Source organism: Notechis scutatus, chromosome Z (genome assembly GCF_049901735.1).
Source record: "Notechis scutatus isolate UNSWTSFEM ecotype Mainland chromosome Z, rNotScu1.2, whole genome shotgun sequence".
NCBI lineage: Eukaryota > Metazoa > Chordata > Lepidosauria > Squamata > Elapidae > Notechis > Notechis scutatus.
The window spans coordinates 97,574,405-97,588,287 of record NC_142025.1 but is presented as its reverse complement, the minus strand read 5'-3'; the positions used below and the strand labels follow the sequence as shown (position 1 = coordinate 97,588,287).

The following is a 13,883-nucleotide window of genomic DNA, read 5'->3' as shown; positions in this document are numbered from 1 at the left end:
AAGCCTTCAAATCCAAAGAAACTGTCCTCCATTTCGCCTCGCCTCTAATCTAAGGCCAAACCCCACTCTTCTGCTCTGAAGTCTTCATTCACTCTGATCCAGATCAACTTGTCCTTCATTTAGTTATATCTTTTTGGTTTCAATTATTTATTAATTCATCAGAATATAAAATACAGAAATACAAAGAAATAAAAATAAAAATAATGGAAAATAGGGGAAAGGTAGGGAAAGAGGAAAAGGTGTAGGGAAAAGGGAGAAAGAAAGAGTAAAGTATTGACTTCCAACTCTTTTTGGCACAATAGAATAAGGTATTCTTAAACATATGATCTCAACTTTTTACTTATACATAATATATACTAACCATTTCTATAACAACAAACTTATCTAAATTTCATTTCATTTTTATTTAATCTCAAGCACAAAGTCCAATTGTGGTTTCCAAGAAGAAACAGTTCTTTTCTTCTTTTAATTAGTCAATTTAGTCATCTCTGCTAACTCCATCAACTTTGCAGGCATTTATTCATTTTGGGAATCAAAATATCCTTCCTTTCTCTGGCACAGAATAATTAACAACTCTTCAATTAAAGATTTTATGTTGCACTCAGCTAAAAATCAAATCTACTCAACAATAGCATCTTAATTTCATTCAGGCCTCATATATTAAGCAAGAGTATAGCTAAAACAATAGCAATTTCTGATAACGTTCCAATTGTATTAAGTCTTTTCAATCCATGATCTCAATTTTGCTTCCTTTTAAATGGAGATTAAATATCTCATTATTACATAATGTTTGGCTCAAAGACAGCATTGCTAAAGGATTGTAAAATTCCTCCAAGGACATAATACAATTGAACGAAGAACAAATGAAGAAAGGTTGCAGGATTTGAGTATGTCTAGCTGAATGAAAAGAAGGATTAGAGGTAACATGATAGCAGTGTTTCAATATGTAAGCAGCTGTCACAAATAATCAAGGAGAGAAACAATCTAGAACTAAGGAGAAATTTTCTGACAGAACAATTAATCAGTGGAACGACTTGACTCCAGAAGTTGTAGGTGCTCCAACAACACCAAGGGTTTTTAAGAAGAGATTGGACAACCATTTGTCTGAAATAGTATAGGGCTTCTTGGCTGATCAGCGGGTTGGACTAGAACAGGGGTCGCCAACCTTTTGGACCTCAGGAACCACCAAACTCATAATTTTAAATCCCGGGGACCACTAATATGATTTTTGACTGACAGTGGCTTGCTGACGGTGGTGGTGGTGGGGGAGGGGGAGAGAGAGAGAGAGAAAGAGAGAAAGAGAAAGAGAGATGATCTAACCTCTCTCTCCCTCCCCCCACTCTCTCTCACACATATACACACACACAGAGGCAGGGGTGGGATTCAAATTTCTTAACAACCAGTTCTGTGGGCATGGCCTAATTTGTAGATGTGGATTGGTGGTCATGTGACTTGTATGTAAATATTATAAATATTTATGTAAATATTGAATTTTTTATTAAAAAAAGAGCAACTTTTACCCAAAGTCAGGCAAAGCAGGCAGGCAGATTGAGTTGCTCACAGAATCACAGATTCATTCAGAGATCTGTGATTCTGCCATCGGCTACCTGAGTCTGTCACTTAAAAGCAGAGCCCGAGATCTAAAGGTTAACTAGAAAGCAAGAAATCCAACGGTTTCCTGCTTTCTAGCTAATCTAAATCTCCCTGCACAGCAGAACAGCTGATGATCAGGATAAAATAAAGGAAAAATAGCAACTTAGCAGGCAAGTTTGCCAGGTAAGGAGTGAGTGGTAAGGAGGGTTCCCAGGGGCCATGTGGGCGGTGCAGCCTTGTGTTCCCTCGCAGTCTGGATTGTTTTGGGGGGGTGTTCTGGGGGTGACATTTTTCTGCGGAGTACCAAAATTTTCTTGCAGACCACTGCGGCCCGTCGGCTGGCGACCACTGGACTAGAAGATGTCCAAAGTCTATTCTATTCTGTTCTATTCTGCTTTGCTTTGCTCTGCTCTGCTCTGCTCTGCTCTGCTCTACCTCTACTCTACCCTACTCTACTCTATTCATAGTGGTAAATAGCTGGTAGATAGGAAGAAAAACTGAGTTCCATTAAGTAAACCAAAGGACATGCAAGATAATTATAGCATTTTTTTCCTATTTATCCATGTAATAATTCTGAAAATATTAAGTTTACAGATTGTAGATAAACTCTAATCTCACTAAATTAGTTGATGATCATAGAAATTTATTTAGTCAATTAAGAGAAGTTGAAATAGCACATTTTTAAAATGGTAAGCTGCTTTGAACTGTTTAAAAGTTTTAAAAATGAGTGAATACAAAATAAATATTATTTATGTAAAAAGTTACACATATTTTCCTATCTTGTGGAACTAAAGTAGGAGTGTTTTCTTATTCTTTAACCAAATAAAGATCTCCACAGAAGGTCAATAAAAAGCCTATTACATTGCTAAATCAAGATGAAAAAAAGTTCACCACATTAACGTATAAGCTAAATATGTTTATAAATAAATGTTTCCTAATCAATCTGGATTTATTCCTAAAAGAAATAGAATAAAATTAAATTAAAGGCATATTATATGTTATTAATGTGTTATGCAAAACATAATAAATCCCATTTTATTTCCAAGAGCCAATGGTGGCGCAGTGGTTAGAATGCAGTATTGCAAGCTAATTCTGCTGACTACTGGCTGCCAGCAGTTTGGCAGGTCAATTCTCATCAGCCAAGGTTAACTCAGCCTTCCATCCTTCTGAGGTCGGTAAAATGAGGATCCAGATTGTTGGGGGCAATATGCTGACTCTGTAAACTGCTTAGAGAGGAATGTAAAGCAATGTGAAGCGGTATTTAAGTCTAAGTGCTATTGCTATTTGCTTTGCTCTGCCTGGATATCTTCCCACATCTGATGAAGTCAAATGCGTACTATATTTCTCCAAACATTGTTGGAAATAAAATAGAGATTATCTGCAAGTTACAATGGCAATTAGGACTGGGATTGCCATTGCTAAGCAGTGCAATTATAAAGCACTACATCGTTCTTCTTTTCTCTACAGTCACATGGAACACTGAACATTTTGGCTGAACACTTTGTATTCTTGATCAGTGGCATCTGCAGGGTCAAATAGGGGAACAAAATAATGAAAGGAATGATACAAACTGATCCTATTTTGTACAAGTACTGTGACATTGCATGCTACATTTAAAAGAGTTAGAGCTTGTGTCACACTGCTCCTTTCATCATTCTAAGAAAAGCAACCAACTCATATTCCTGACTTAAGTCAGGGAAACCTTTTCCTTGTCATTACTGAATAGAAAAACTGCAATTAGAATTCTTCCTTAATTTGTATTCCTGTTTCAGTGTTTCCGATTCATGTTAATTAATTGACATCTACGTGGCAAGGAAACCTTTATTTATATAAAATAGTTTTTAAAGACTCAGGCAAAGCATAGAAAACAGATTTAGGTATAGCAACCTGATATTAGAATTATTATTATTTTATGCCTTTTTTATATGTAACTCAAGGTGAAGTGAAGATACATAATATTCCTGCCTCCTATTTTCCTCACAACAACAACCCTGTAAGTTGAATTGGGCTGAGAGAGAATGATGGCTTCAGTCAACCAGCCAGCTTCCATGCCTGAGGGTGGGTTAGGACTCAGTGTCCTGTTACTAGTCAGCACCTTTACTACTATACCAAACTTTAATGATAATAATAAAAAATTATACTAATTTTATTGTTACTTCAATTTAAGAGTAACACATATTATTCAGATCTCAAATGAGGTTTAATGAGCTACTGCTAGATATTCAGCCTGCAAAGCAATATCATTTCTCCCTGATATTACTATTCTTTATAGTACTATTTTCTCATAAAATTGTATTATAGTACTTATTGTCATCATGCTGAAGGAGTGTAATCTAATCATTATGTACAGCCATTTCTGGTGACAAAGCCCATACATTTGGGTTGGAAGATTTTCAAATAAAATGGAAAAATTATATAATACATTTAATAATTAATTTGATTTGATCTGATTAATTTTTCATCTTTTCCAGGAAGTATAAAATGGTATAACACAAGAAATTAATCCAACGTTGTTATGAGGTGCCAATTTTAATACAAGAAAACACTGCAAAGCTTAACTACATCAATGGAATTTAAAATATGGGAATTAGCAAAGGATATAAATTTATAGAGCAGCCAATAATCTTGAGGAATCTTTTAATTAAATATTCATAATGAATGGTCTTTTATTTAGTTGTATAAACGAATTCCTAAATCATAACATCCATCTATAAAATATGTTTTAGAAATAATGAATGTGGATGTTTACTTATGTTTATCATTCCTTAAATTCTCTGTGGGGACAGGTGTGCATGCACATGCGTCTAATATAGTGCAGGTTTTCACAGTTGGCATCAATGAAGTAGTATTGAACCTCATTCTCTGGCTTGAATAGAAAAGCCATCCAGATCCATTAATATGCTAAAAGAAAATCATGACTGGGGCTCAAAAGATGAATCTATCGGAAACCAGCTTTCTTTGACTCCCATGATATAGACCAGATTCATGGCTAACCTTTTCGGCACCAAGTGCCCAAAGTGCACGCACATCCCCAAAATGCAATGTGCACATGCACCCCGCGCATGTGCCTCTCTCCCTGCACATGTGTGCACGCCCCGAGGTGCGTCCTGTCCCCACACATGCACATGCGACCCCACACATGCCCTGCCCGCTGCTCATGCGTGACAGAGCCCCGAAGATGACCTGGCTGGTGGGAGGCCCGCGCACGCATGCACGGCGGAGCTGAGCTGGGGCAATGGCTCTGTGTCATAGGTTGGCCATCACGGATATAGACCATCAATCAGCTTGCCAAGTTCAAATAAAAGAGCCCAATCAGCTCATTTCAGTTGCCTGTGATTTGTCAAGAGAGGTCTACCGCAAAGCAGCCTTTTGAAGATGTCAGCCCACAGCTGCTGGACAAATATCAGTACTAGACGATGCCCATTTAGCTGAAAAGCTCATCCCTGCTTCAAATCTTTCTCTTGTTTTTCTCGTTGACTTTTTTCTCTTTCCCAGATTTTATTTTTTTTATTCTCAACTTTTTCCCTCTGTTTGAAAGAGGTTTGACCAGTCCTTTGTTTTCTTTTGTAGGTAGTCCTCAAGTTATGATCACAATGGAGCCCCAAATTTGTGTCGTTAAGTGAAGAAATTTGTTAAGTGAGTTCTGTCCCATTTTACGACTTTTCTTGCCACATTTGTTAAGTGAATCACTGCAGTGGTTAAGTTAGTTACTTGGCTGTTAAGTGAACCTGCCTTCTCAATTGACTTTGCTTGTCAGAAGGTTGCAAAAGAGGATCACATGACCCTGGGACATGTTTTTTTTAAAAAACAAACTGTACAACACACTCATCTTTATTTTTAGTTTCTAACCCATTAATACAGTCTAAGAATCTGAGGAGATTCTTTGAGAAACAACAAGAAACAAGAGCCATGGTGTCACAGTGGTTAGAATGCTATACAACAGGCTACTTCTGCTGACTGCCACTGCCTACAATTTATCAGTTCAAATCCCACCAGGCTCAAGGTTGACTCAGCCTTCCATCCTGCCGAGGTCGGTAAAATTAGGACCCAGATTGTTGGGGGCAATATGCTGATTCTGTAAACTACTTAGAGTGGTTGTAAAACACTGAAGCGGTATATTAGTCTAAGTGCTATTGCTATAGTAATTGCTATTAAGCCAACAGATGCTGGGATAGAAATGATAGTATTCCCCCACATCTGAAAAACTGCATTGTGTTATTCCACATTTCACCCTGGAAGTCCTTAAACTATCAAGTGCTCTCAGAAATAGTGAAGAACCCCATCTCCTTGCTAGCATTGTATGTCCTTTGTATCAGTGGTGGGATTCACATTTTTTTTTACTACTGGTTCTGTGGGCCTGGCTATGTGACTGGGCGGATGTGGGTTTTTCTGTGTTTTGCAGAACCACACCCTCCGTTTTTTGGGCCTTATGGGCCTCAGGCAAGCCTCCTGGGGGAAGGGGCAGAAGGCTTGCCTGAGAAGAAGGCTTGTTCGAAGAAGGCTTCCCTGGGGCTCAGGAAGGAAAAGAAACTGAGATGGGGGGCATGCAGCACTTCCCTGTGCTCCGTTTTGGGGCCTCTGGGCCTCAGGGAAGCCTCCTGGGGGAGGGGCATTTTTGCTCCCAGAAAGCTTCCCTGGGGCTCAGGAAGGAAAAAAGACTGAGCATAAGGGGGGCACGCAGCTCCCCCCACACTCTATTTTGGGGCCTTCTGGGCCTCAGGGAAGCCTCCTAGGGAGGCATTTTTGCTCCCAGGAAGGCAAAAAATGGGGTGGGAGACTTTTTTTGCCTTTCTGGGCCTCAGGGAAGCTTCTTAGGTGAAGCAGTAAGACAGCAAGGGGAATCCCGGCACAGCTGATCATCGGAAGAGCTGATTGTCAGGAGGAGAAAAAAAAGAAATACCTTAAGGAGTGACTGGGCAGGGAATAACGCAGTCAGCGATGTCAGGCATGCACGCGATGTTGCCCATGTGCAATAAGGACTGACTGGGCGGGAAGGGGAGGGGAGACTGGGTCGGAGGCGTGGCGAGCCAGAAGTTACTACCGGTTCGGCAACCCATGCCAAATCCTTGCTACCGGTTCACGCGAACCGGTGCAAACTGGTGCAAACCAGCTGAATACCACCACTGCTTTGTATGTTGCCCTTTCCTTCAAGCAGTAGGATGTCTTTTGGTTGACTTTGCTTTGGATTTGTAACTCACCCTCTAAAAGACTCAAATTAGTTCCCTGAATTCAAAATATGGCCCTGATGAATTTTTTCTGCTATGTAACACCCTGGATTTCTGCCTCAAAATCACTTCTGCTGTTAAGTATGAAATGTTGAATAATAGGGCTCTTTAGTTTGACTCACCAAGTAAAATTATATTTTTCTTCAAAGCATACTTAAGACAAATGATTGCGATGCTTATAAGGCTGGATAACAAGAATTGCAAGTTCTATATTAAGTTATGTCCTAATGCACACTTCAAGGGGGAGCAAAAGGGATCAAGCTTTGCCAACACAGTTCTGACTGGCTAAATAATAATCTTATAGCTTTTTATAATTAGTACAGCAGATTATCGTGGGTGGGGAATAAAAGAAAATATATACCATTAAATCCATTAGTCACTGAACTCATGAGGAGTTCTAATTCTGCCATTCCAAACCAACCCCACTGAATGAGACAAATTGCCTCTGCGTGATTCAGAAAGGCTTTATGGGGGCTTTTTGGCAAAAGTCAGGGAATCAAATGGCATTCCTTTTTCACCTAAATTAAGATGCATAATGCTTATGGCCATCCAAGCTATTTTGGAAATGAAGCAAAAATCTTAGAAATACAGTACCTCTGCCATCTGAGGCAGAGTTGCAGTTTGTGGCAGCAAAATCTAATGGGACTTCTGAAATTTTCAGTGGCAACTCCAGAGTCCTCCTAAAGTTGCCAGAAAATTACTGGTAGACCTTGATTAACCCAGCAATTGGAATTGGGATTTCCTCTACTAAATGATGCACTTGTAAAGAGCAACATGACCTGACAATTAGCAACAGCAGTCTCAGCACTCCCTGTTGCTGTTGTTAAATGAGGATTGCAAAATTGTTGAAAAAGCATCAGGTGGCTTGCAAGAAGGCCAGGAGGCAAATAAGTATCTTCTGCCAAGTGGGTGTCCAAGCAAGATGATCACAAGCATGGTTGGACCTGGGGGTAGCTGCTGCTGGGCAGGAAAGGGTACATGAGGAGTGGCTGAGGAGATAAAGCACTATCATGGTGAGGCCAAGGGTGGCTGTTGCAGGGAGGGGGAGAGTGTAAAAAACCTACCAAAAGCAACTTGCGACCTTCCTTGTTCCCTATTGACTTTGCTTTGGGAAGCCAGCAGGACAGGTTGCAAATGGCAATGACCTAACCTTATGACATTGCAACCATCATAAATCAAACCAGTTGCCAAGACTGATATCATGTGACTGTGCTGGGATGCTTGAATGGCTGGAACTTCTAGGATCAGTCATAAAAACCACTCATTCAGCACTATTGTAACTTCAAAATCCCTGATTGAGTAGTTGTTAAACAAGGACTAGCTGTGTAATTTTTTAATGTGATAGAAGTTAAAACAATAAAACTGTCATCAGTTCTATGTTTGGCTCATACTGTTTTACTGTTCTTATTGGTTATGCTGTTTGCTTGACATGGCTTTTATAATCTGAATGAATCAAAATTTATTTAAGGTCCAAGACCAAACACAATAAAAGACCAGTAATCAATAACTATAAAAAAATGTGAGAAAATCCTAACACAATTAGCCCAGCTAACAATTAATAGCATGAGGGAGGAACCAGATGGCTTCTAACAGCTACAGCTATAAATAAGAATTTTATATTCTTCTTAGAAGAATGGTCACCAAGGAGAAGGGTAATAACTTCCTGATCACAATAGCAATTATTGTGTTTTTAACAACTGGAAGTATTAAACTTCATTGTCCCTGGGTATACAGTGGGCATTTTAATAACACGTGTGAAATGGATGTTAACCAAGTCTTAATAGAAACAAAATTGGATTTCATATGGGAGGCATATAGATCTACTGGTTGTTGCTCTAACATTTAGTACCCAATTTTGATCAAAATAAATAGTCTCCTACCTGAAGGATATAAAATGTGATAGAAATATCTAAGGACAGATCTTGGAGGAGGAATAATTGTGCTATAAAAGAGTTGGAAGAGTTTGACTCTATCATAATCTCTGTAAATCACCAAGTCTCTGGATTTCAGCAGGGTAGAAATTTAAAAATTAAAACAATGCATATAAAAATATTAGTGATTCTATTAAATATAGTACGATGCCAGTTTAGACAAGTGATTAAAGCAGTAGAAAACATGACTAGAAAACATGACTGTGAGTTCTAGTCCTATCTTATCCATGAAAGTCAGTTGGATATCTTGATCCAATTACTCTCTCTCAGTGCACGCCACTTCACAGGGTAATTGGGGGGAACACAGGAGGAGGATCTGTGGATAGGTTCACTGCTCTGAGTTATTTGTAAACTAATATAAATACAAATAAAATAAAAAATAACATTAATCATGTTCAGTGTATTAAATTATTTTCAAGGAGCTTTAATTAAATCTATGAATAGGTTCTAGTCCTGTTTCCATCCATATTCTTGATTATAATTTTTGCTGTATTCCACATAACAAAATGGGCTGTTAACCAGCATATTGGTGAGTGGGGTAGAGTGAGGGTATACTGAAGCCCTCCCCCCGTTTTACAAGTGAGATATTCATAAAAAGGGGGAGTTTCAATCATATGTTAGTGGCTACCATCTTTAGTATTTTGATAACAATATCATCTCTTGAAGATACTCTTAGCTGGCATGTCTTTACCCAGTGAAATAGTATTTTAGCTGCAAACATGGTTATTTTCTCAGTCTAACAAATCACAGCATCAAGTATATTGGGGGAGGGAGAAAATGCATGACCAGGAAAGTAGTTGAAACCCACCATTTGGCCCAGCTCTGACTCAAGGTCCGTTTTCTCCACACACAGCTTCTCATAGGCTTGGATCATCTCCTCCATCTGTTCTTCCCTTTCCTTGCTTTTTTGCAGCTGGTTTAGAGAGAGAAAAGATAGGAAACAAATGAACAAAAATCACATTCAGCAGCCACTAATTATCTAAATCTGTGACCGCCAGTTTCAAAGGCTGGAGACAGGCAATTGTACATTCCCTGCATTTTAGACCTGTACACCATTTCTGCTCCATATTAAACTCAGGAAAATCTGTTATTTCTGTTTGGCTCCTGAGTCAGATGTGTTCAGACAGCTTGCTAATCAGCAGATAATTGTGTGGGTTGCTGTAGTAAAACAAAGCAAACCTGGATGGTCCTCCTGAATTAGGAAGAACATTCAGCAAAAATGGCAGCAATTCATACTGAATTTGAAGCCGGATACAGGTGTCATTTCAGAAACGAAATGCAGAAGAACTCATTTTACAGTGAAAAAATGTTCAAGCTGCAGCTATTTTCACATAGAAAAGTGCTGAAGATGTCTTGAGAAAGTTTCCATTTACACAACTGTGTGTACTTGCAAAATCTATTTACAAGAGGAGAAAAATGGATGAATATTAATTACTTCATAGTAATTAATAGCTAACTATCCCCATTGCTGCAACAAAACATTTATATAATATATTTTCAACTAATATTTTTGGGAATAATTATCAGGCAAAACTAGGTATAGTAGCAGACGTTAAAATCCATTTAAAAAACTACCCACCCAGTCCCCAAAACTTTGATTATTTTTTTCCTATCGGGAGAGATATTAATTGCCAATGGATGTCTTAAGTCTCTCATCCAAAATATCTATTCTACTTATCCAATATTTATTCTACTTATCCCCCATCCAAATATTTTAAAATGCCCCACAGTGAAGAATTTAGCATCTTTTACTCCAAGATTGTCCCAATATCACTGTAAAAATATTAATTCCATAGAAAAAAGTCAAAGTGGCTAAATTTTTGATTAGATTACTTTGTGCATTTATTAATTTAACTCATTGCTACAGCAACTCATATTGGAGATGTATTTGAGATTGGCTTTACAAAATCATTTTGTGAAATCATTCTAGCTTTCCTGAATCTCGAAGAAAAAGCTATTAAGAATGTTATTATGAATAAGGGAAATAGTTGCAGCATCATTGCTGTCACATATTGTTTTGATTTTGTCTCCTCCATGTAAGCATTCTTTCTGACTGCACTGGTTTTTAACTGTATTCAAATGATATGAGCAGAAATTCTCCCTCAGACCTCCTGATTTAGCATGAGAAGGATGGGATTAAGCATATATCACCATTTTAAGCCATTATGTGAGAACTTGAATCCCTGTGGGAGGGTCCTAATTCACTAGTAATTCTATTAAAAAATCACAATACCAAGAATGTAGAATATTCAACAAATCTTGTTTGGTAGAGATCATCTAGCAATATTAATTCCTAAGCCATAGACCAGGATTTTTTAAAAAGCCATATTAAGAAATACAAGTATAATTAGTAAACCATTTAGTCAAAAACAAGTGAATTCTGTATCCTGAATAAGATATATTAATTAAATATTATCTTTATATATTTTGCTTTTTGGATGTAATTTTCTTTTAAATTTCCATCAATGTTAAGGAGTTCCTGAAAATGGTCCACAATGTGAGAGCTTAAGCCGTATGAAGTAGAAGACTAGAAAGAGACATCAAGTAAAAATATCTTAACTGCCTTTTAGGGCCACCAAAAAAAGTAGCTAAATACCATATCTGTTTATTCAGAAGGATAAAAGGAAAAAGCCAGAATTTAAATGTACCACAAAACATGCCCTTCTTTCCTTCTTTCCTTCCTCTCTCTTTCCTTCCTTCCTTCCTTCCTTCCTTCCTTCCTTCCTTCCTTCCTTCCTTCCTTCCTTCCTTCCTTCCTTCCTTCCTTCCTTCTTGCACTGTCATGAGCAATGAATCATTGTATCTGAGGCCTTCTTTTTGTCTGCAATAAAAATGTTGAGCCAAGGAGTGCCTGGAAGTCTCCTGCCAAGTCTAGCCAAAAGCTGAATTTAGGACGAAGTGTCTGGGTTTTTTGCCTAGCCTGGGTGTGAAGTTTGACACAAAGCACTGAAAATCAACCACTAGAATCTTTGCTTTATCCTTCTCTTCTAGTGTCAAGAGAATTAAAAATGTTTTAAGACAAGGAATGCAGATGGTCCATTACTAAATTATGAAAGTCACTGGAATAAGAATTCAACTATACTGAACTTCTGGCTGATGCTGCAGCGAGATTGGATGTGAGGAGCAGGTCTCCATGTTCCCACGCTGAGTTCTCCCTGTTGGAGGGCTCCTAAAGGAGCTAAAGCCACCCAGTAGGGGTGGTGAAGAAGGGACCCCTGTAGGTCGTGGAGAGCAGCAACTCTCCTACTGGAACCAGGACTTCTTCCTCTCATCCATGATGAGGAGAAGAGGTAGCCATCATGGCTGCCATGAAGCTGGGACAGCTGAGGTAACAAAGAAATGTGTAGATGAACAGTGACTGGAGCTGGGTGAGAAGATTCCTTTTTTAGTTAGACCCTAACCTTAAAAGGAAAAAAAAAGGAAAATCCAGGAAAAGATACTCTTAGAACTATTCCTTAAAGCAGTGATCAACCATATAGAGAAAAATCCTAGCCCCGAAAGAAAGGAATTAAGGGGAGAAAGCTAAACATAGAAAATTGGATTTTTAAACTGGGTATGCATTGTTTTGGAAAGACATTATGAAATGCTGGAACTATTACTTGAATCTATTTGGTTAGCCGACTTTGCTTCTAAATTGATAAATTGAACTAAGCTTGGATTAATCAATTTATCAGTCTTGAAACAACACTGAAACCTAAGCTGAGGGCACCATCTACTGGTGAATGGAAAGTATACCATACTCCTACAAGTCTAGGAAAAATTTTCATAACTGTTCTATAACTATCTACTTTATGATTTCTGGAGACTCTATTGTGAGAATAAGGAAGACTCTTAAGTAAACTAAAGGGACTTTTGATTTATGAAAGCTGTCTGGACTACTTAAATGGAACTGATTCTTAATCCTGAGATGTAAAAATCTATAACTATTGAACTTTCTGAAGAACAATATTGGACTTGAATATATTGTTTTTGGACTTGAGTAAAAGTGGGACTTATTAAAATAAGACAAGATGCTCCATCAGGGGGAAATGAGTGAGATTTCAAGAGAAATGGCATTGATGTTTCAAAGCATTAGGGGTACTATAACAAAGAATCACAGAGAGATAAAGAACCTAATGCAAGGTACAAATGGGAAAATAGAAAATATGCTACAACTGATAATGAATGAAGATCAAAGAGTCCAGGAAAGAGAGGAGACAGTAGAAAGAATGGAGGAAAAGGTAGAACAGACAAACCAGTAAACAAAGCAAGAAGATGAGAAGGGGAAGATGATAAAGATAATAATGTCTTATAAAGCAAGGGAAAAGTACTTTAAGAGACTTAAAAATGGAATTGGATAACCTGGAAGATACTTTTGAAAGGGAGATAGGGGTTTGGATGGACAGGCTGGATACCTGGCAGCTTAGGAGGACAGAGATGAGAGAAATACTCAGATTGAATAGTGAAGACACAGATGCTGATAGAGACAAAGATCCAAAAGAGAAGTATAGGAGGCAAGCCAAAAAAACAAGTAAGAATTGTGGTATTAAAATGGTTGAGAGATGATGGATAGAAAAGAATTATTATTATGGTTTTTCCCTTTTTTCTAATATAATGATGGTCTGATTAAAACTAGAATAGAGGTAGAAATAAGAATACCCACCTTTATATAAAGCAATAACTAGATAGAAAGATTGGAGGTTGAAAGATGGTATTATTAGGTATGTTTAAATAATAGGATGACTGGTACTTGAATGGAGTATTGTCACTTTGAACAACTAAATAATGAAGGACTATGTCTTAATATAAACATGTGTATTAACACTAGGATTAGTAATGGTGGCCTGACTACAAGTTAGAATAGAGGTAGAAATAAGAAATAGGTAGAATATTAGCAGATATAATTTTATATAATAGAATATAAGTACTAATTAGATGGAAAGATTAGAGTTGAAAGGTGGTATTACTATGTATGTTTAATAATATCATTGGATTTAAAATGGAATATTGAAATATTAAATAACTACTCTAAAATAATCATGTATATCAATACTAGGATTATATAAGTTTGATTAATGTAACAACTATTATTATTATTGCTGTTTGTATCAAAATGAATTATACCCAGAGGCCACACAGTTCATGCATTGATATT

The 13,883-nt window shown here is 37.6% G+C and overlaps 1 protein-coding gene across 1 annotated transcript in view; it reads right to left on the bottom strand.

Annotated features, from left to right (window-relative positions):
• The window catches only part of TBKBP1 (TBK1 binding protein 1), a 77,188-nt gene that overhangs the window by 41,510 nt on the left and 21,795 nt on the right, over window positions 1–13,883 (bottom strand). The window contains 1 exon segment of the mRNA XM_026669806.2: window positions 9,558–9,662. Within this exon segment, the coding sequence (XP_026525591.2) occupies window positions 9,558–9,662 (105 nt within the window).